Source organism: Trachemys scripta, chromosome 1, assembly GCF_013100865.1.
Source record: "Trachemys scripta elegans isolate TJP31775 chromosome 1, CAS_Tse_1.0, whole genome shotgun sequence".
In the NCBI taxonomy this organism is placed as follows: Eukaryota; Metazoa; Chordata; order Testudines; family Emydidae; genus Trachemys; species Trachemys scripta.
This window is the reverse complement of record NC_048298.1, coordinates 85,260,160-85,283,395: the sequence shown is the minus strand read 5'-3', so window position 1 is coordinate 85,283,395 and position 23,236 is coordinate 85,260,160. Positions and strand designations below refer to the sequence as shown.

The window sequence follows — 23,236 nt, the reverse complement described above, 5'->3', positions numbered from 1 at the left end:
AAAGTCCTCGCCAAACTGCCATTTCTCCTTCCAGAGTGGGCCCAGAAGTGGAAGAGATGGAGGAGGCAGCATGAGGAGATTGTGGCCTTGTTTTCTGAGTCTGTGGTATCCTGGAGGTGCTCCTGCCCCTGCTCTCGCCAGCTGCTGACAGCTTCATTCTCTGCTTCTTCCCTGGGTCCAAGTCTCGGATCCAGGTGAGAGAGACTGACCAGAACTCATCCACCTCCCTTCCCACCCCCAGCTTCCCATTTCCTAGAACCCTGGACTGCCATCTCCTCATGCTACTTCGTCCACCTTTTCCGGGCCCTCTCCAGAAGGAGATATGGCAACTTAGTGAGGACATACATGTGCCATGCGGCAATATGAAGGTGAGGAACCCCATATACAGATGTGAACTTCTCAGAATGTGACCTCTGTTACTTAGCACGTGACCTTACCTGGGTCGTCCTCCTTAGGAAAATTCTGGTTGTGCCCCTGTTCCCCCTGCATTCAACACCCCTAACAATTATAACTAAGAGACTTGCTCCAGATTACATGAAACAAATCCTTCCCAACTCTATTAAAAGCTGCTAATACATATCTACAAAGGCTCAAATGAAAGGTCCTGGCTTGAAATATTTATCCTGTTTATTACTTATAGCAGAATGCTTGATGTATTTTGTGATAGATATAATCCACTGTCCATTTAACTCAGCTTTTTAAATTCAGGGTGATTTATAGCATGCAGCATTGATCCTTTTTTCAGTGGGATGACAGTAAATTCATGAAACCATTCTGGGATCCTGGAGTATCCATTAGTTTCGGACTAATTGGCTTTGCATGCTGTCACTTGAAGGACTGAAGAGACTAGTGTATTTTTTCATTTTCACATAGATTCCATTTGTGATCAGCTTTTCCCACGGACAAAACAGATTGTCTTGGCATATAACTCTGGGAGATGGGTACCCCGGCTTCGTGAGCCTCACAATCTTTATGGCATATCCCCTGCAGGCCACCTGAGCTTAATACGTTGGCCACACCAATGTGAGGTCATCAGGGACAGAATTGAGCACATTGGTAAGTCCTAAATATTGGTCATTAATAATACTAATACTTAATTCTTCATAATTTTTACAGATGAATCTTTATCAAAGCTATTGGGATACTATTAAGAACTTTCCTTGCCAGTCCCTGTGCTTTATTGATAAAATTCACTGTGGTTTGGGAGCAATCAATGGAGATCATGTGCTTTTCTGAGGTGAGATTGAACTGTCGATGGCCCTGATTCTCAACCATGTTTTTAATATACATTAACTGCAGGGGAAGAAAAGGAGTTAAATCAAAATCACATAATTTTTGGAAATTAGTACAGGAACCGGATCACTCAGAAGACTACTGGTAATGGGCATAATGGAGACTTTCGCCTCTTGATTAATGGTTTAAAGGTGAACTTTGCAGCAAAACATGTTTAATGTCTTACTGTTCTCTAGGATCCCAAATTTGCTTGCCTTATCCGTAGCAAAAAAGTTTTCTGCTCCCCCTTCCTTAGGGGAGGAAAAATCTGCAGCCCATATTATAGATATGTGACATCCCTTTTCATACAACTCCAGTTCTTGCCTTTGTCCTTGACCGAAGAAGAGGTGAGGACCTAATATTTCAAATATATAAACATTTTTTTTTATTTAAAATGTACAGATGAGCACCTCTGTATCTATATGCCTGGCCCATGGTATGATGGAGAAGGCATGATCCTTAGTTTGATACAGCACTTTCTTATATCGAGTGGACAGTTTTAACAAAGAGAATGAGTTGTGCAGTCTCCCATTATCAATAATGGAAGTTGTACATCTGATTCTGTGGGCCTTATTTTGACACCCTTCCTGTGACTGTGCAGATAGCTGTAACTGAAGCCTCTAGCCACTGCCTTACAAACTGTTTTATGGGCTGAGAACTCTAGTCATGTCATAAGCAAAGATCCGGAGTGTTAACAACAGTGATGTCTAAATTACCAGGAGTAGTATAGGAATGTAGAAAATAAGATTTACCAGAGAATAATACACATCCCCCCTACTTGTTTTTATTTCGAATTGTGAATGAGAATTATTGTAGGTACTAAAAGTGTGGTCCAAATTTATTGCCCTTTAATTTAATCAATTGACTACCCTGTTTTTTTATCCTAGGGTAGGATAAAAAGGAAGGACAGCTACACTTTCAATGTGTCCTTCATAATTTGAATAGTCCAGTCTTGCTGACTTTTCTTTACAAGTTAAATAATCCCAGCAAACAGTCATCGTGTATAAATTTCTCCATACTTTTAACAAGCTGTATTAATCTCTGGACCATGTGGATTTCCATTTTTCTTTCTGTAACACCTCTTGTCCTTTGAGTTAAGATAGTTACTTATATGTTGGTTTTGGTCAACAGCCACTGTGGACAGTAAACCTTCACTACCTATATTTTTTTTCTCCTCTTTCCCTAGGCACTCATCTTTTTTAAAGTAACCCACTGTGACACAGATGCCCATTTGTGGTTCACTCTTTGTGTCAGCAACTCTTGTCAGACTTGACACACTCACTACACCTAACACATTCTTGTCAGACTCTGTATCTAACAGGGGTTATGTAAGATATCATTGGAAAACAAATAACTCACTGATAATTCATATTCTTGTGTTATGTATGTACAAAGAGTTATGAATATATGCTAGAATTATGTTCTTAAAATGAGTTTGGAAAGCAATGCATAAGCACAGTCTGCCTTGGGCAAACGAATGTGTATTTGTTTGTCCGAGCTGCCTGGTCATCTGGCACAGACAATGAAGGTACATTTACATAAAAGGTAAACAAAGCCATCAACCTAGAGAGTAGGCAAGAGAGCCTCTTGCGGGGGTTTGAACATCAAGTGATAAGCAATTGAATCAACTGATTGTATGTGATATTGCTGTATTATAAAAGTGTATCGAGTAAGGTCTGTTATGATAACCAATAACACATTGGTCATTCATATAATTGTAAAATGTATGTGTTAACACTATGTGAGGAATTATGAATACTCACTGATATTATGCTTTAAAGTCTGTGACCCAACAAAAGGAGAAACAGATTTTCTCCTAGACAGGAGGGAAGGCAGCTACAGTAAAACCTGCTTTAGAGAGCACTTCTGAAAAAAAGACCACATGTCACGAGCAATTACCTGCAGAGGCCACAGAACACCACCGTTCTCTAGTGTGCAAACGTTTGAAGAGAGACCACCTCTTACAAGTGATCACTTTTGCTAACTACCATGAGTGGTCACTCTTGACAGGTTTTACTGTATCTACCTGTGTCTAATGAAATTAATCAAGATGTGACCAAAAACAATGGAAGCCCCATTTACATACCAATCAGCAGGGGGATGGGAAGCCCACAGGAAGGAAGAACAGCATGATGTAATCCTGAATCTGGGGACAAAACAGTGAATTTGGAAAGATATAAGGAGAGAAAAAAAGCCATCTTGGCATCCATCACTGAATAGACAGAAGGGGCCAGAATTCTTGCAAGATGAGACAGATGAGTTCTTCAGCCAAGTGAGTTGAAGTCTGTGGGAACTGAATATATGTGAGAAACCCTGCTTAGCCAAAGATCTTTCACTTAGGAAGACAAGGGAAACCAGCGTTTGTACTTCTGTGGAAGGTTCTAACTGAGAGAAAACCAGCCCTGGCTGGAAAGAAAGAGATTGGTAAGAAATTTACCTTGAACCAAGGCTATAGCTTGTTGAGTGAAGTCTTGGTTCTGGTCAGCGCTAAAAAGTTGGCTTGACCCAGCTATATTTCTGAAAAATCCACACCCCTGAGTGAAGTAGTTAAGACGACCTAATCCGCGGTGTAGACAGCACTAGGTCAATGGAAGAATTCTTCCATCAACCTAGTTTACACCTCTCAGGGAGGTGGATTACCTACGCCAATGGGAGAACCACTCCCATCGGCACAGGTAGTGTCTATACTGAAGTGCTACAGCGTTGTAGCTGCAGCACTGCAGCTGTTCTGCTGTAGCATTTCAATTGTGTAGAAAGCCCTTAGCCACTAGAAAGCATATTTTACTTTTATTTGCTTGTAACCATTTTGTCTTCAACTCTTGAACTTGAACTCACTTAAAACCTCCCTTTTTGTTAATACATTTGTTTTACTTTTAATCTAAACCAATTTAGTGCTGGGTTTGAATTGAAGTAATTATTAACTCCACTTAAAGTAATAACGGGTGCTTTTGTTTCTTTAAAGGTGCAAAGAAACTTATTACTTCTCTGAGTTCCAAGAGAAGACTGGACATTACAGGGCAGATGGTTTGGGGGAAATTCAGGACTGGGAGTGTATTGGTATCACCCTATAAATAGTAACCAAGGCTGGTGGGGACAAGGGTGGGGGTGTTGTGTTGTAGGCAGGCTGCTGGGGTCAGAGTGCTGAACCACAGTTCCCCAGCACACACACACACACACACACACACACGGAACTGTATGCTTATCTGTTGGTGTCTGGGCTCTGAGCCACAGCAGCAGAGCATTTAAGGCACCCCCGGTTACAGGTCAGGCAGTGACACAACTTCTTACTGGTCTGAATTGCACCCCATAACATGACATCCACTCAGATGATGTTTTTAAAGGCAAATTATCAAGGTAAAGAATGAGCTGATAAAACCCTTGTATAAACCTAAGAAAAACTCTGATCTTCCAAAAGGCATGATACACTTATTCCTACCACAAACCATTTTGAAGTTGCTGCCTGGCAAGCAGGGAGAAGATTCAAGGAGCAGCTTTCAGAGCCTTCATTTGTGGTGGACACCCTTTGTAGTTTAGTTCTCTCTGTCTCTTCTTTTTCAGACTGGATTCCCCGTGAGCCTGAGGCACTGTACCACCCAACGGGCCTGGAGCTCGAGCCACTGTACCAATACCCCGGAGAGGGCACAGTGGTTTATTCAGCAGATGAAGGTGGGAGCACACTGTGAAATGTTATTACCAGGTGCATGTAATTTTGACACCCATTTTGATTGACTGGGTTTCTTTTATTTGGGGGGGGCCTGATTCATAGCCAATTTAAGTCAATAGGAGTCTCTCCCATGATTTTAATGAGTTTTGGATAAGCTCCTATATCTGAAGATATAGAAATGAATTAGAGCTCTCTCCCCATCCATGGATTCTGCTTATGTTAATAATAAGGATACGATTTAGTCACAGAGGTCAGGGAACTCACAGATTCTGTATCTTTACTGGACTTCCATGACTTTGGCTTCCTCTCGCGGCTTCAGCCGGGGCTGTGTGCCTGCCCTCCCAGCCCCCCTCTCCTTCAGCCGAAGCTGGGGCTGTGCACCCCGCCTCCGTCCTCTGCTGCTGTAGCCAGAGCTGGTGCTGTGTGCCCACCCCTTGCGGCTTCGGCTGGGAGCAGAGCCACTGCTGTGTGCCCCCGTCCCACAGCTTTGGCAGGGTCTGGGACCAGGGCTATGCCCCCTCGTGGCTGTGGGGCTGGGGCTGTCAGTTCCCCCCATTTAGATCCAGGTGACATTCCTTCCCCCGCAGCCCTTTCTCCCCTGCCACGTTATTTGTAAAAGTCACGGACAGGTCAGGGTTCCTGTGAATTTTTGTTTATTGCCCATGACCTGTCTGTGACTTTCACTAAAAATAACCAAGACAAAATCTTAAGCTTTGTTATTAACAACCTTAAAAGTGCAGTTCAAGCAGTTTCTGAACATCAGTGGGAAATAGCCTGAAACTAGTTTGTTAATTAATCTCTCTCTAGTGATGTTTTCATAATATTTGAGCAAAGAGAGTATGAAAGTTCAAAAATGATTTTCTTCCATAATTGCAGGGATAAAACTGGAAGTACATGTTGGCAGGAGACTTTCAGTATCCTGTTTGCAACTTATCACTTATACTATGACCTTGTCAACTCTCTTAAGTTAAACGAAGTCAGGTTGGGAGACTATTTAACTACAGATCTCTAAAGTGATAGCTAATTGCTGCTGGCAGTGGTACTTTTGATTCATTTGGTGTTACTCTGTTTTCTGATTCTCTTCTGAACCACAATAGTGTTAGGGGAGCTCTGTTGCTGAAATCACCTTCTTTTGGATGTTATGTGAAACCAAGATCTCAACCAGTTGTAGTCATTAACCCCTGAATTCTTTATTGCTACATACAAACCATGTTACAAAGGGTGTATGGTTCTTGGGGATTAAGGTGTTAAAGACCCATGGCACCTTTCACAAGACATGGGGTTTTAATCCTGCTGTTCTGGCCAAATACCCACTTGGATAATTACATTCTGCTTAATTAAAATTCCATCTGCAGTTTGGAAATTGTATTTATCATTTCCTGCCTCACTCACCTAGTGTTCTGTGGGCATTTCAGTCTGGACAGAGCAGTGTTTGAGCAGTGAATGAAGCGATATTCTTTATATATTTTGTATATCAGTCTATGTCTGTAATATGCATTGGGATGACAGGCCCTATTTAAATGTAAGGTCTTTATAATGATTAATGGATTTTTGTGCATAGCTCCCAGTAACAATAATAGAAGTAGGAGGCAGGTGTTATAAAACTCTAAGTGTGGATAGCACGTTCCATTAAGGGAAATCTCAAGATGCTTTATATTGTATAGGAATCACTTAATTTAGGCTCAAGTTCTGAACACTTCAGCATGTGCTTTACATTAAGGTCAATGGGTATTAAGCATATGCTTAAGTGCTTTGCTGAATCAGGATTTTAGGATTTAAATACACCCAGTCATCTCTTGGCTGCATATGGTAACTATTCTTTTGCCAGAAACAGTGCACAATAGGTTTTAGGAGGGGAACTGAAGAATAAGTAGTGAGATGGGTTGATGCAGGGGTTTAAAATGTTAGACTCATAGAAGATTAGGGTTGGAAGGGACCTCAGGAGGTCATCTAGTCCAACGCCCTGCTCAAAGCAGGACCAACACCAACTAAATCATCCCAGCCAGGGCTTTGTCAAGCCAGGCCTTAAAAACCTCTAAGGATGGAAATTCCACCATCTCCCTAGGTAACCTAATCCATTGCTAATATGTTGTTATATCATGGATCAGATCTTAAGATATGAGTCTATGAGTCTATGAGTTAATAGAGAAATTGTCTCATGGACCTCACTCCTTCAAGTCATGATAGCACAGACCATCTTCTTTCTAAGGTCATGATTGTATAACATCCCTGTGGCAACTATAGCAATTGCATACATAGAAAGTAATAATGGAAACATTTTAGTTTCTTTTAATCTGATTTAGCAGCTGCAATAAAGGAGGCAAATTAAAACTATGTGAACAGTAAGTTCTCCCATCGGTGACCACAGTTTGGGAACTGGTGGGTTAATACATTAGCTTGTCACTTGTAAACAAGATACATTTAATACAGAGACTGTTTATAAATAAAAAGGGAGCTTTACAGTAATAGCAACAAATAGTAACCATAGAAGTTTTCAAAGCATAATGGTGATGTTTTAGCCATGTAGTGGATTGAAAGGCATTGGGAAGGAGTGGCTAAAACATTGCACGACTCCTTTGAGAATTTACCCTAGATATGCCCTGAAAATCAAGTGTGTAATTTCTGTAAAAGGTTTTAGGCATTGCTGGAAATCATTAACAACTGAATAATATGTATGTTCTGCTCCTTTCACTAGCTAACGAGGAATCCTGTTTTGTGTATTCTCGAGTAGGAGGTAGCTTCCCCTCAAAGCAGGTCATCGCTCAAGATTGGGACAACACTTTGATCTTTGAAGCACGTTTTGAGAGTGGGAATCTGCAAAAGGTGGTCAAAGTGTAGGTTTATGATCTTTTCCTCTTTGATGAGGTAGCGTAGACACCAGCTGCAGTCAAATATGCCTTTGTAAGTACCCTGGGTGACGCTGGGGCCTACACCCTGAGTTACACTAACAGAATAAGCCCTAAGAATATTTTCATGTGGACTTCAAATGAAACAATCTCATAACCGTTCCATGGCATTAAATATTATCTACAGGTGAAATTCACTTCTGTACAAAGGGTTTGCGCAAGGACTGTGTACCACTGGTGTTGCAGTGAAGCCTGATGTAAGCCCTCGGCACAGCTATAAATTTCACCCTACATGCACAAATTCATATGCATATATTCACACTTTTTTTTAGAGCTGACAGTATTTTTTTATTTAGTTGAGTGAATTTTTTTGCACAAGATTTTTTTTGTTAATGAGCCTTGGTTTGGTCACACATTTTAATTATTTTAAGTAAGCACTAAAGGAATGTGGTGGTTATATTACTGACGCATTCCATCTAGTCTGACATCCTGACCTGAGCAGCAACATATGCTTTGATTGTTTATGTGAAAGTGGAAATCTCCCCACACTTGCACATGGCTAATTGTACAGTGCTTTATCATGGTGTTGGAAGAATTCCATCTCCATCCCATAGTCCCCAGCATGATCTAAGTCTGTAATGAATTTCTGTGGCAACCAGCGTTAAAAATGCTTGTCTTCTTTCTGTACACCAGTAGTGAATTCGAGTACCAGCTGACACTGCGCACTGACCTCTACACAAACAGACACACCCAATGGTACTACTTCCGAGTAACCAACACTCAGGCAGGAATGCCTTATCGTTTCACCATTGTCAATTTCACCAAGCCCACCAGCCTGTACAACCATGGTATGCGTCCACTGTTGTACTCAGAAGTGGATGCGAAGATCCACCGAGTTGGCTGGCAAAGGACAGGAGATGAAATCAAGTATTACAAAAACAACCTTGGCCAAGATGGGCATCAGTATTTCTCACTCACTTGGACATTCCAGTTCCCACATGATCGAGACACCTGCTACTTTGCCCATTGCTATCCTTACACCTATTCCAACCTGCAGGACTACCTGGCAGCCATCTCGAGAGATCCAGTGAGGTCAAAGTTTTGCAAGATCCGCATCTTGTGCCATTCACTAGCAAGAAACATAGTGTATGTTTTAACCATCACCAGCCCCTCAGAAAATGGCAAGGAGGCAAAGCGTAAGGCAGCTGTGATTTTGACAGCGAGGGTGCACCCAGGCGAAACAAACAGCTCCTGGATAATGAAGGGCTTTCTGGATTACATTCTGGGCAGCTCAGGCGATGCTCGGTTGCTCCGTGACACATTTGTCTTCAAAGTGGTACCAATGTTGAACCCAGATGGTGTGATTGTGGGAAATTATCGCTGCTCCTTAGCAGGTCAGGACTTAAATCGTAATTACACATCAGACCTGAAGGAATCTTTTCCTTCTGTTTGGTACACCCGGAACATGATCAGAAGGTAACATCATCTCTCCTCTCTTCAGAACAAAAAAACCCTTTGTATTTGTAGTGTCTGTTATTTAGTATAACCACTGTTTGTACTATATTTGCCTCATTTTTATTGCCTCTCATCTCATATTTAACCCATTCAGTTTATATTATTTGTTTAAATTCTAAGAAGCGTGAGTTTTTATTGTAGTTTACAATGCTCTTCTGTTGCACAGCACCCTGTAATATAGCTTTAATACAGGGAATGGGAAAGATATCTTGGGTAGCAAAGGAGAATTTTTCAGGGAACCATCAGCCCCAGAACAGAAAGTGATTTTTTTTCATAGCCCTTCTCCTCACTGCCCCCCATCAAGATTTATAGATGAAGGCCCTAATTCTGCTCCCATTGTATTCAGTAGGAAAATATCTGCCAACTCCATTGGTGCAGGACAGTGCCCTAAAGTGAGCTAAGTCCAGAGTGGATCCCAACCTTGTATTTGACTACTAGTCCTATCAGGTTTACTGTATATTTCAGCATAATTATGTTTGGTTTCTAATGCTTCACATCCATTTGCAGTGCAGACATCTAGTCATCTGGTTATACATATATATTCATACCCAGAGTCACCATTCAGGTTTGGCTTATGTAACTGGGTTCTTCTGATGGTTTTAGCTTTGAAAGTACTCTGTCAGTGCTCGTAAAGCTAATATTTAACCTACAATGTCATTTACAGTATGTTTTGATTCTCAGGTACATAAGCACTTTCCCTTTGTGCCTCTCCATTCTTCAAACAAGAATCCTTCTGTCTAACTTACCACCTTTCCATTAGAAAAATGTTCAAAGAAGTTCAAATTCAATCACTGACTTTTACTTATTTCCATTTTGGCCTGACTAATCCTGACCCTTTCAAGAGTTTCTGATGACTCTGGGGAAGGATTTTGGAGCCTGCTAGAGAATGAAATTGACTGTTCTCCCATAGGAGACAACTTGTGTAGATTTGAGAGAGGACAAAAGTTTTTATGATACAGGCTAGTCTTTTGCAAAGTTGTGTAGCAGAAAAACCCTCTCTTCACCCTGCATCCCAGTTTTACAATTTAAAAGCAACTGGTATACCAAAATATAAAAATAAATACATTTAGAAAAATGTGCTGAAATGCCCCAAATATCCAGACTCATATTTAGCACATTATCAGCTAAAAAAATATAATCCTTTTTTTCCCCTTTCTTTCTTGATCCATCATGAATTGCCAACTCCTGTGCAGAGTGATGGCCCAGCATGAATGATTCTGGTGATATCACATTACCTGCGTGAAATCCTACTGGAACTGGCTTTTAGGGGATGTGTTAAATCCCTTTTTTTTTTCAAAACTTGTGCAGTTTTGCAAAGTTTCTTTTAAAAAATATAGACAAAATGCAGCATATTCCAAAACTTGCAATACTGCAAAAAACTGATACTGGAAACTGATACTACTTTTGCCCTGAATGGGAAAAGAGCTATCTGCTACACACTTCTGTGCTATATATTTGTAGTGTGTTATAAGTCTCAAGATTGTGCCTTGTGTATGATGTGGCATACAAGAAGGAACATAAAAGTAGCATTCTGGTGCAATACTTCAAATTGTTTTAATGTACATCTGAAGTGGCTGAAGATCATTCCTACTGAGGGTTGATAGGACTGAAGGGGAAATTTGCCAGGGTGAATGTATTTGGGAAGGAAAATATGGAGATGGAAGGGAAGACCCAGATAATAGTTGTTGAAGAAAGGAAGATCAAGGAAATGAGATCTAAAAAGAATAGAGTTCAGTTACCCACATTTTAAACAAAAATGACTCCCAGCTTTTTGGACTCATGAAGAATGATTGATCCATTATAACTGTTTTAATAAAATGAACACAAAGTTCTGATGCACAGCCTTGGACCCTGTTGTTACTAAGCCATGGCACACTTTTGGGGTTTGGTCTTGCAAGGTGCTGAGCTATTTGGCATTGATCTATCAAAGCACCTAATGCATGCTTAATTCTAAGCACATGAGTAATCCTGTTGAAATCAATGGGATTACTCATATACTTAAAGCTAGGCATATGTTTATGTATTTAATTATTCCTATGAAGATTGCTGCAACCCATCAGCCCTGGCTGATGCAGAAAAAAAAGCATTTATAGCAAAATATTGTTTCCTCTCTTGTTACAGACTGATGGAAGAGCGTGACATTCTCCTGTATTGTGATCTTCATGGTCATAGTAGAAAAGAGAATGTCTTCATGTATGGCTGTGATGGTGGGGAGCAAGCAGAGGTGCCATGCTTGCACCAACGCATCTTTCCTCTCATGATGAGCAAGAACTGCCCAGATAAGGTAAGCAAGTTGCTAACTTGAAATAGTCCTTTACTATACTAAATGAAACCTGTGTAAGCTAATCTGATTTGCTAAAATGTCAGTCAGTTGGAAACAAAGTTATTTATAAAGGTACTAAGCATTACAAGATGGTGCTTTTATTGATAAAAATGACTTCTGATTGGCTAAAACACACAACAGAGCCATTATCTAAACCAATAGGGATTCAGCAATTCAATAATAGCACAACACACAAACTATCACACTACATTTATTACTGTAGCATTTGAGTCTAATTCTGTTTTCTTCAGAAAACAATGAGGAGGTGATCCAAAGCTGCATGTGATCCAGGATACCAAATTATTGATTTGTTCACCCATGACAGAAAAGCTATTCAGACCTTTACTAAACATGCATCTCACACCATCTTAGTATTAAAAACAGAACTGGAGGCTTTGGGGGGCTGGTCCAGTAGTCTGGTGCTAGTTCAACTAAAGGGGGTAGTATGAACAGCAGTATTAAAAGGTGTTACATGTGTAATGATTACAAATCCTTGTTAAAGTAAAACAAACTGGTATAATCAAAGACGGATTCTCATTCCACCCACCGCTCTGTTGTACCTAAATATTGAAAGACTGCCATGTACCATGTGTGATGCAATACTTATGTACTACATGTGAAAGAAGGATGGATTGAACCTTTAACTATTTTCCTACTTGGGCTTGAAAGTTTTACACATTAGTGAGGTTAAGAAGAAACTGCTAACTTCATCTCTATTTTAGTGGGAAAGGGTGCTCCTTAAAAGACAGGGAACTGACCCTACATCCTTCTTTTAAGTTTTCATTCCCAGATTGCAATTTCAAAGTACAGAAAAGCAAAGAAGGGACAGGTCGAGTAGTGATGTGGAAGATGGGCATCCACAACAGCTATACTTTGGAAGCCACTTTTTGTGGATCTAAACTAGGTAAGACCTTTTTATTCAAGGGAGATTGTAGGGGTCATCAAACAAAATCTGGTTTTGATTGTTTGTTTTTACAGATGCAGTAGTGATCTGTGATGGTTTTAGCTACCATCCTCAAAGAATCCTATTTAACAGAGATAAATGACAAATTCTATGAAGTTAGAGTGAGCATTTTAACACAGGGTATGCATAAATTAACTTTCAGGCCACAGTTATTACAGACATGTACTGGAAACCAATACATAATGAATTAGTGGGCCTGCCTACCAAATTAAATGGAATTGCTAGAAATAGATATGCCAGAAACAATTGTACAAATGAGTGGAGAGATTGCTTATTAAGGATACGTGGTGAGAGGCAAGGAGAAACGTTATTAGTCCCAAGCTGGTTTTGTTAAAAGTAATGTCATATATAATTCCTTCTCTCTGAGACACTCAGAATGGGGACCCTGTCTATGCTGACAAAACATGGATTTAGAATTTTCTGTAGGTGGAGCTCCATCAGTAATAGCGATAGGGAAGCTTTAGTGTGCACATGTCTGCAGCATTCTTATGCTGTCTGGACAAGAGCTTCCACCACTGTTGCACCAGTGGGGAAGTACAGGTCAAATTTTTCTTAGTGTAGAAAAGGCCATCCTGGCTATAAAAGAGGGTGTTTGCTTGCCCAGAGAAAGGAGGAGATCACACACAGACCAAGAGTGCTGACCAGATACATGGCTTTGTCAAGTCCAGAATGTCAGAGCTTTGCTATAGGAACTATTCAGTGATTATTATCCCAAAACTTTTGGCTGGCCAGCCTAATATTTTATGCAGTCTCTAGAATGGACACGTGTATTCAATTTAATTTGTAGTTACATGACTTTTCTCTCTATTTTCTATTTGGTATGCTAAATAAACTGTGCTTTATTTAAGGTCATTTTGGTTTTATTGACTGCCAGTGTGGAGAATTACTGTGAGCCACTCCTGAAAGAAGGAAATGAACCTCTGACCTCTGGTGAGAGGTGGAGGGACACTAAAAAGCACTAACTTCCTTATTTGATCAAAGGCATGGGGACCAACAGATCCATTCCAAGAAGTTTTGCTCATACTCTGGCTTCAGTCAGCTGGAGCACAGGAAGAACAAGACAATGTCATAATCATGTCATTTGAGCTTTGTATTGAGATAGTAGAAAACTGTTCCAAGATGTCTTGGAAAACCAACAGCCTTCACATGGGCTTTGGAAGGGTGGAGTGTTTTTCTGGGAGCTATATTATAAGTTTGTGGAGCAGCAACTAGTTTTGAACCAAAGAAATTTTAACTTACTTTCAACCACCATGCTGAAAATATCACTGCAGGGAGTGAGCAGTTATGTCTTCATTTGTGAGTATCTCTGTTGATGTTTCAGGTAATAGAGGGGGCACTCACTTCAACACTGAAGACTTAGAGTCAATAGGATACCATTTCTGTGATGCCCTCTTGGATTACTGTGATCCAGACCAGAGTAAGGTAAGAAAAGTCCTTCTTAGAGCTATTGGAATAAAAGTATTTATGTGATAAAATGTGGCACTCTGTAAGGCAATAATAACAAACACTATATTGGTTTTGATAAGTGCTTTTCAATAAGGCAGTGGACTTCATTATTAACTAAGTGTATGATCTTCCCTAGTATTATCTGTGTCTGAAAGAATTAGAGGAAATGGTGAAACAGCAAGCTAAGACAAACTCAGAGAATCTTAATTGTGACTCAGATGCCTCTGTCACAGATGCCATGTTAGACAAAGATTCCAGGTAAATCAAAACTATTGAGAGATACTGAGATATATTCTACCTTGTTGTGCACTTTGGTAAAGAGGACTACACTAGGCATTAGATTAATTACCAAGAACTTAATTTTGAAATTACTGGAAGATAATTATATATGAATCTCAGGTTGAGTCTTTAATGGTCAGTTGGCTGTGGATAGAACCCCTTTATCTACTCAAGCTTGGCCCTGTCCTACAAAAGAAAGCAAGGCTCTCATTTAGCTCAGTGTGGGGTTCTAAAGGCTCTTACGGAGAGATGGAATTGCACGGACTGTAAATTGATGCAGCACTTGATCAGCTGGGTTATGTAAATCAATACACTATTTTTCGACTGTACATGTTTGCAGAGAAGTCTAGCTGTAGGATAAAGTGTATCACTTGCTTCAGTGTACATGAATGTACAGTAGAATCTCAGAGTTACAAACACCAGAGTTACGAACTGACCAGTCAATCACACACCTCATTTGGAACTGGAAATACGCAATCAGGCAGCAGCAGAGACGGGGGGGGGGGAAGGTAAATATAGTACAGTACTGTGTTAAATGTAAACTACTGAAATAATAAAGAGAAAACAACATTTTTCTTCTTCATAGTAAAGTTTCAAAGCCGTATTAAGTCAATGTTCAGTTGTAAACTTTTGAAAGAACAACCATAATGTTTTGTTCACAGTTACGAACATTTCAGACTTACGAACAGCCTCCATGCCTGAGGTGTTCATAACTCTGAGGTTCTACTGTATTGCTGTAGAAAGGAGCCAGTCTGAAGTCCTGTACTCTATTTAGCTATAGAATAGCTACACTCAGTAAGCAATAGCAATACCTGATTCCCCACAATGATCCAGCAATGTGCTTCTCCCCTGAATGATCCACCCCTAGATATCGGGAGGAATTCAATCTCCAGGGCCCAATCAGTACTTGATCTCACTGCTGAAACTGACAAGTTAATTAATGACAGTTGTGCAGGTGATTAATGAGATGTGGACATTGGCCTATTGTGAATAGTTTGGAGATCTCCAAACTCATTTCACAAGGAGTAATATTTTGTAATTTTTTGAAAATCTTGATGCTTCTAATTAATACAGGAAATGAAATATCTCTTGGCCCTTGTCAGTGCATTATTTTCAAAACTACCTCTTCAAAATAAGGTCTGTATTATAAATTACTAAGAAGTACACGTCCCAAAGCTGAAGTCTTCACTCCTCTTGGTGAATAATAAGCAAATGAAGAGATGAAGTTTTGTTTTCTTTTGTTTTGTTTAATACAGACAGGCCTATCTTAGTGCCTGCAATACATTGCATCTTGGTAGAGAACTAATAGAAGGCTCAGTTATGGAAAACAGATGAGATGTTATTAGATGAAATGACATAAAATAGAGTGAAAATGCAAAGTAGAATTATGGCTATCTAGAAACCAGAAATGTCATCTGCACACATCAGATTGTACTGAGGAACCACGGTTTGTCAGACAACCCAGTAGTCCCCATGATCAAAGTCCCCACTGTTATATTGCTTAACTCCAGGTCCTGCAGCCTATACAGTGGGATTGTGTGCTTTAGATGAGAGAAATGTGAAAACCACAATCTATACAGCATTCCCAATAGAGTTACTATGGGGGCTGTTGGGGGCAGGGCAGGGCACTGTCTTATTATATGGATGAACTCAACAAAATACTTTTTTCAGTCCAAAACTAAGGAAATAAAACAATGTTCAATCTTTCACAGTACCCACGTTTCTGACAGCTCAGACTCCAACGATACAGCTGCACAGTGGCTAAAACCAGATACTCAGGTACACTATAAACTTCTCTCAGCTGCTTAGATCTCTTTACTGGGTATAGCAAGAAAGAAATTGCTCGAGTTGAAAGAACAGTTTTATGTGCTTAGGCTAAACAGGACGTGAAAGTACACCTCTACCCCGATATAATGCTGTCCTCGGGAGCCAAAAAATCTTACTGCGTTATAGGTGAAATCGCGTTATATCGAACTTGCTTTGATCCGCCGGAGTGCACAGCCCCGCCCCCCCCCCTCCCGGAGCGCTGTTTTACCACGTTATATTTGAATTCATGTTATATCGGGCCACATTATATCGGGGTACAGGTGTATGTAACAAACTAGTCATAATGCTAGTTAATACATTGAATATGCCTCTGGATTCTGCTCCTGAATAGTGTTAAGTACAGTTAATAGACTGTGTTGGTCTATCGCAGGGGAGCGCAAACTACGGCCCACAGGCCGGATCCTGCCTGCCCTGGCCCCACACCGCTCCCAGAAGCGGCCAGCATCACCTCCCTGCAGCCCCTGGGGGAGGTGGGGGCAGAGGGCTCCGTGCGCTACCCTCGCCTGCAGGCACCACCCCCCGCATCTCCCATTGGGCGGGAACACGGAACCACGGCCAATGGGAGCTACGGGGATGGTACCCACAGGCGAGGGCAGCGCACATTGGAGCTGCCTGCCCCACCCCACCCCCAGGAGCCACTGCCGGACATGCTGGCCACTTCTGGGAGCGGCACGGGGCCAGGGTAGCAGGGAGCCTGCCTTAGCCCTGCTGCATGCTGCTGCCACCCCGAAGCTGCTCAAGGTAAGCGGTGCCTGGCCGGAGCCCCCACCCCAAACCCCTCCTGCACCCCACGCCCCAACCCCCTGCCCTGAGCCCCCTAACCTCCTGCCCTGAGCCCCCTGCCACACTGCTCCTGCAGCCCAACCCCCTGCCCTGAGCCCCCTCCCGCACTCCACACCCCCTCCTGCACCCCAACCTCCTGCCCTGAGCCCCCTTCTGCACCCCTCCTGCACCCCAAACCCTGCCCTGAGCCCCTTCCTGCACCCCACACCCCGCACTCCTCCTGCACCCCAACTCCTTGCCCTGAGCCCTTTCCTGCACACCCCCTCCCACCCCCTGCACTCCTTCCCACACCCCAACCCCCTTCCCCAGCCCTACATTCATGGCCCTGCATACAATTTCCCCACCCAGATGTGGCCCTTGGGCCAAAAAGTTTGCCCACCCCTATTCTGTCGCATGTCAGTGAGCTGTACAGTATTTCCAGGTGCAGTCCAAATCTATAATGCAGAACAGTAAACAAAATTAGGGTTTTCACATAATATTCTGTAATTGTCATAATCTTCTGTACTAAGTTCTTCAGAATTTTGTTTTCCATTTCAAAAGAAAAACATAGCTTTTCTGTTTACAAAGAAATATTTTTGCAGTTTAAAAGAATAAGCAGATCTAGGATCGTATTATGCATCATTGGAATGCATTGGAGACAACTTTTTATTACAGAAGGTGGCGGAAGCGACTAGGGGAGAGGCAATTCTAGATTTGATTCTGACAAACAGGGAGGAACTGGTTGAGAAGTTGAAGGTGGAAGGCAGTTTAGATTAAAGTGATCATGAAATGATAGAGTTCTTGAGTCTAAGAAATGGTAGGAGGGAAGACAGCAGAATAAAGACAATGGACTTCAAGAAGGCAGACATTAGCAAACTCAGAATTGGTAGTTAAGATCCTGTGGGAAGCAAGGCAAAGGGAAAAAAAGTGTTCAGGAGAGTTGACAGTTTTTAGAGAGACATTATTAAGGGCACAAAACTATCCCAAAGCATAGGAAAGATAGGAAGTATGGTAAGTGACCATCCTGGCTTAAACAAGAGATCTTCAATGATCTGAAACTCAAAAAAGAGTCATACAAAAGTGGAAACTAGGTCAAATTATGAAGGATAAATATAAAAAAAATAACACCGGCATGTAGGGACAAAATTAAAAAGGCCAAGGCAAAAAATGAGATTAAATTAGCTGGGAACATAAAGGATAACAAGAATGTCATAGAGAGTACACTTATGAAGTTTGCAGATGATACCAAGCTGGGAGGGATTGCAAGTGCTTTGGAGGACAGAATGAGAGTTCAAAATGATCTTGACAGACGAGAAATGGTCTGAAATAAATAGCATGAAATTCAGTAAGGACACATGCAAATTACTACACTTAGGAAGGAATAATCAATTGTGCATTACAAAATGGGAAATAACTGCCTATGAAGGAATACTGCAGAAAAGGAACTGGGGGTTCTTCTTCGAGTGCTTACCTATGTCCATTCCAGTGGAGGTGTGTGCTCTCCCCAAGCACTGCCACTGGAAAGTTTTCCCTCAGTGGTGTCCATTGGGTTGCCTCTGGTGCCCCCTTAAGTCACGCCCTCATAGCACCAATATATAGGCCCACGCCGCCCCTTCAGTTCCTTCTTACCACCCATGACGGTTGCTGGAACTTCTGCTCGTTCTTGCGTTTTTCCCGCAAGTACCTTCTCACATTGAACTTGATTTGTACAATGTAAATAGTTACCTTTTTAAAGTTGAGTTTTAGTTAGTTAATTAGTTAGTTAATTAGTATAGTCAGCAGCAAAGTGGGGCTAGCCCTTCCCCAGCACCAGGATATGCTTCAGTCCCCGGAGTTCAAACCATGGGCGTCGTGCCATAAACCGATACCGGTTAGTGACCCACACGCTAGCTTCCTTAAGAGCCTGGGGCAGGCCCCGTGCAGTAGTGTTGCAGGATCTGCAGGGGCTTCAAACCCAGAACAAAAATGGGTAGGGACACCAGACTTAAGTTCCTCCTCATGAAGGCAGTGCTCTGTCCCCCTTTGGAGCCAAGTCATGTGGACTCGGCACCGAGCACTTTGACTTCTGTGAGAAGCGCCCTGGCATCTCTGAGGGAGGCACAGCACCATTCTGCCTCCCTGGGCTGCACCTACGGCCCAGGGCTGCCGGCACCAACATGAATCCCCGGCGCCGAGGAAGTCAACTCTAGGACGGGACTCTTGGCACCACTCTCCATCACCGGTGCTGACAAAGAAGCAGAGAAACACTGACTGGGGGCGTTCTCCAACTCCAAGGTCTGTGGGCCATAGAGACACCAATAGAGTGTGACCTATGCTGGGCCATTCAGAGACACCAGTGGGGAATGCAGTACCGTTGACTCCAGCCCTGGGAAGGGCACTGTTGATCCGGTACCATTGGGTTCTCCCAGGGTTCGATAGCCCTGATACTACCATCTTCACCGGAGAAGTTTGAGGCAGCTAGGGACTAACTATCCCTCCCAGTGCCGCCATTCCGAGCCATTCGATGCACACAAGATTGTGACTCAGCACACAAGACTGTGACTCAGACTTATCCAATCTTGGCCAACGTCAGTATATATACCAGATCAACACTGTCTGGACAAAGTGATCTCACTTCCCCCGTCAGTGATTTCCACCCTGCTTTGGTGGCTGGACACAGGGATAGTATGTGCAGGAGTCCCATTCTTGAGATCCCAACCATCAATGTCTTTCATCACAGATGCATCAGGGGACCCTCAGAACTCAAGGCCTCTGGTCCCCGGAGGAGCTCTCGTTACATATAAATGTGAGGAAACTGAGGGCTGTACACCTAGCATGCCAGGTGTTCCAACCCCACCTGGAGGGCAACTGCATGTCAGTCCTCACAGACAACACAACAGCAATGTTTTACATAAGCAGGGTAGAGTGCGCTCCTTTCCCCTATGCCAGGAGACACTTCACCTATGGGAATTCTGTATAGCCCATTCGATGCACCTCAAAGCCTCCTACCTCCCTGGGTCACAGAATGAGTTAGTGGATCACCTCACAAAACCTTTTCCAACTATCACAAGTGGTCCATTTGCCACCCAGACGTGAACACTGTTTTCCAGAGGTGGGGAACTCCCCAGGTAAACCTGTTTGTCATTAAGTACAACAGAAAGTGTCTTCAGTTCTGCTCCTTCCTAGGCCACAGCTCAGGGTCGCTCACAGATGCCTTTCTCCTCCGTTGGACAGACCAACTCTTCTATGCATTTCCTCTCATCCTTCTCATACACAGGATCCTGCTGAAGGTCAGAAGGGACAGACACGTCTTATCCTGATAGCCCCAGCCTGGCTGTGTCGGCAGTGGTTCACCACCCTCCTAGATTTCTCGGTGGACACACTAATCAGCCTGCCCCTGTTTCCGGACTTGATCTCTCAGAATCATAGCTGTCTACATCATGGCACGGCATGGAAGCTCCATGGCTGAACCCAGCAGAACTGGCTTGCTCCATGCCCATTCGCGAGGTGCTTTTATGGAGCAGAAAGCCATCTACTAGAGCCACTTACCTGACAAAATGGAAGAAATTCTTGATTTGGTCAGCACAAAAGGGTTTTTCACCTACCAAGTCATCACTGCCCTTCATTTTATAGTACCTTCTCCATTTAAAGCAGCAAGGCCTAACGGTGTCATCCATAAGGGTCCATCTAGCTGCAATCTGAGCCTTTCACCCACAGGTGAACGGCTGGCCGGTCTTCTCAAACTCAGTCTGTGGCCAATTCCTTAAGGGGCTGGAATGGCTGTACCCCCAGGTATACCAGCCAGCAGTGCCCTGGGACCTCAATTTGGTGCTGGCAAGGCTAACAGGACCCCCGTTCAAACCACTGACAACATGCTTTCTGCTCTACCTCTCTTGGAAGGTGGCCTTCCTAATCACCATTACTTCTGCTAGAAGGGTCTCAGAGATCCAAGCTCTTACCTCTGAGCCACCGTATACGGTCTTCTTCAAGGACAAGGTACAGCTGCGGCCACACCCATCCTTCCTGCTAAAGGTGGTCTCACAATTCTATAGTAACTAGGATAGCTTTCTACCAGTCTTCTATCCTAAGCCACGCACTAACAGGGAGGAACAGAGACGCCACTCATTGGACGTTAGGCGTGCGCTAGCCTTTTATATAGAAAGGACTAAACCCTTTCGGAAGTCCAGCTGTTCAGATCCATTGTGGACAGAATGAAAGGCCATCCAGTCTCGACCTAGAGAATCTCATCATGAATCACTTCCTGTATCCACACATGCTACAACTTAGTGAAGGTCCTAGCTCTTCCGTTGATAGTCCATTCTATAACAGTTCAAGCATTGGTGGTAGTGTTTATGGCGGAAGTTCCAATTCCGGACATCTGTAGAGCAGCAACGTGGTTGTCAGTCCACACTTTCGCATCACACTACACCATCACCCAGCAAGCTAGAGATGATGTGGATTTCGGCCAAGCAGTTCTACAGTCAGCCAATGAACTCTGAACCTTCCATCTGCACAGATGCTTGGGAGTCACCTACATTGGAATGAACATGAGCAAGCACTCAAAGAAGAAAAAATGGTTACTAATCTTCCGTAACTTGTTCTTCGAGATGTTTTCCTCATGTCTATTCCAACCCCCTGTCTCCTGCCTTCCCCTCTGTCGGAGTTAGCCCACAAGAAGGAACTGAACGGGTGGCAGGACCCTATATACTGGTTCTATGAAGGTGCAACTCAAGGGGACACCAGAGCCAACACAACGGATACCGTTGAGGGAAAACTTTCTGGTGGCGGTGCTCGGGGCGAGAACACATCTACATTGGAATGGACATGAGCAACACATCTCGAAGAACAACAGTTATGGAAGGTTAGTAACCATTCTGAAACCATTTTTTTATAGTGGATCACGAACGAAATGTGAGTCAACAATGTAATACTGTTGCAAAAAAAGCTAACATCATTCTGGGATGTATTAGTGGGAGCATTGTAAGAAAGACATGAGAATTAATTCTTCCACTCACTCTACTCAGCACAGATAAGGCCTCAACTGGAGTACTGTGCCCAGTTCTGGGCACCATGCTTTGGGAAAGATGTGGACAGATTGGAGAAAGTCCAGAGAAGAGCAACAAAAATGATTAAAGATCTAGAAAACATGACCTACAAGGAAATATTGAAAAAATTGTGTTTGTTTAGTCTGGAGAAGAGAAGATTGAGGGTCGATGTGATAATAGTCTTTAAGTACACAAAAGGTTGTTATAAAGAGGAGGGTAATAAATTGTTCAGCTTAACCACTGAGGACAGCACAAGAAGCAATGGGCTTAAATTGCAGCAAGGAAGATTTATCTGAGACATTAGGAAAAGCTTTCTAACTGTAAGGATAGTTAAGCACTGAAACAAATTACCTCAAGAGGCTGTGGAATCTGTGTCATTGTCTCAGAACAGGTTAGACAAACACCTGTCAAGGATGGTCTTGATAGTACTTAGTTCTGCCTCAGTGCAGGGGACTATCGAGGTTCCTTCCAGTCCTACATTTCTATGATTCTATGCCACCAGCATTCAGCATGAGAATTCATGGTGCCTACATATGTGCTGATGTGTCAGTCATCATTCCCTAATGCTAAGTTCTTGTGTCTCACAATGTTCAGATGATGCACTTCTTTCCAGAACACATGCACCAGTCATGATTCTAGCACTAAGTGATGTTAACACAGTGGTGTTCCTACCCTCAATGGTAGCTATTTTGGAGGGCAGCATTTGCAATTATAGTGCCAGTTCAACAAAGCACTTTGCATTGAAGGCAATGGGACTTAAGTGCATATTTAACTGAATTGCTTTGCTGAATAGAGATGGATTTAAGTACATACCTAACCATTCTCTTGAATTGGGGTTTATGCCCTTGGCATGAAGGATTAGTGTTCAGTACTTCAGATGTTCAATCCCCTTCTACTGGGCAAAACTGTTTTTTACCTTTAAGTCTTTTGTGGGGGAGTTACTTTCATTATAGTAATTTTCAGTTAACACTAATAGTTTCTGTCATGAACATACAGCTAAGGGTAGCATAAAATCCCTCCTTTACCTGTAAAGGGTTAAGAAGCTCAAATAACCTGGTTGGCACTTGACCAAAAGTAGGGTTACCATACGTCCGGATTTTCCCGGACATGTCCGGCTTTTGGGGGCTCAAATCCCCGTCCGGGGGGAAATCCCCAAAAGCCGGGCATGTCCGGGAAAATCGGGAGGGCTCGGCTGGGGCCTCTTTGGCCGGGGTCGCGGGGCCGGGGGCATGGTGCCGGGCCGGGCGCGTGGTGCCGGGCCGGGCTGGGAGCCGGGGGCCGGGCCCGCGGGGCTGGGAGCCGGGCCGCCGGGGG

At 42.9% G+C, this 23,236-nt stretch overlaps 1 protein-coding gene across 3 annotated transcripts in view; it reads left to right on the top strand.

The window, feature by feature from the left end:
- Positions 1-23,236, top strand: part of AGBL3 (ATP/GTP binding protein like 3) — a 53,280-nt gene that overhangs the window by 8,725 nt on the left and 21,319 nt on the right. Inside the window, exons 4-12 of one of the 3 annotated variants that reach the window (XM_034773991.1) lie at positions 874-1,056; positions 4,831-4,938; positions 7,668-7,770; positions 8,476-9,258; positions 11,419-11,581; positions 12,398-12,524; positions 13,906-14,006; positions 14,167-14,288; positions 16,022-16,088. In XM_034773991.1, coding sequence (XP_034629882.1) covers positions 874-1,056; positions 4,831-4,938; positions 7,668-7,770; positions 8,476-9,258; positions 11,419-11,581; positions 12,398-12,524; positions 13,906-14,006; positions 14,167-14,288; positions 16,022-16,088 — 1,757 coding nt within the window. Of the gene's footprint in view, positions 1-873; positions 1,057-4,830; positions 4,970-7,631; positions 7,771-8,475; positions 9,259-11,418; positions 11,582-12,397; positions 12,525-13,905; positions 14,007-14,166; positions 14,289-16,021; positions 16,089-23,236 lie in introns of those variants that run through there. The other 2 variants (XM_034773981.1, XM_034774000.1) reach the window with 2 other exon arrangements.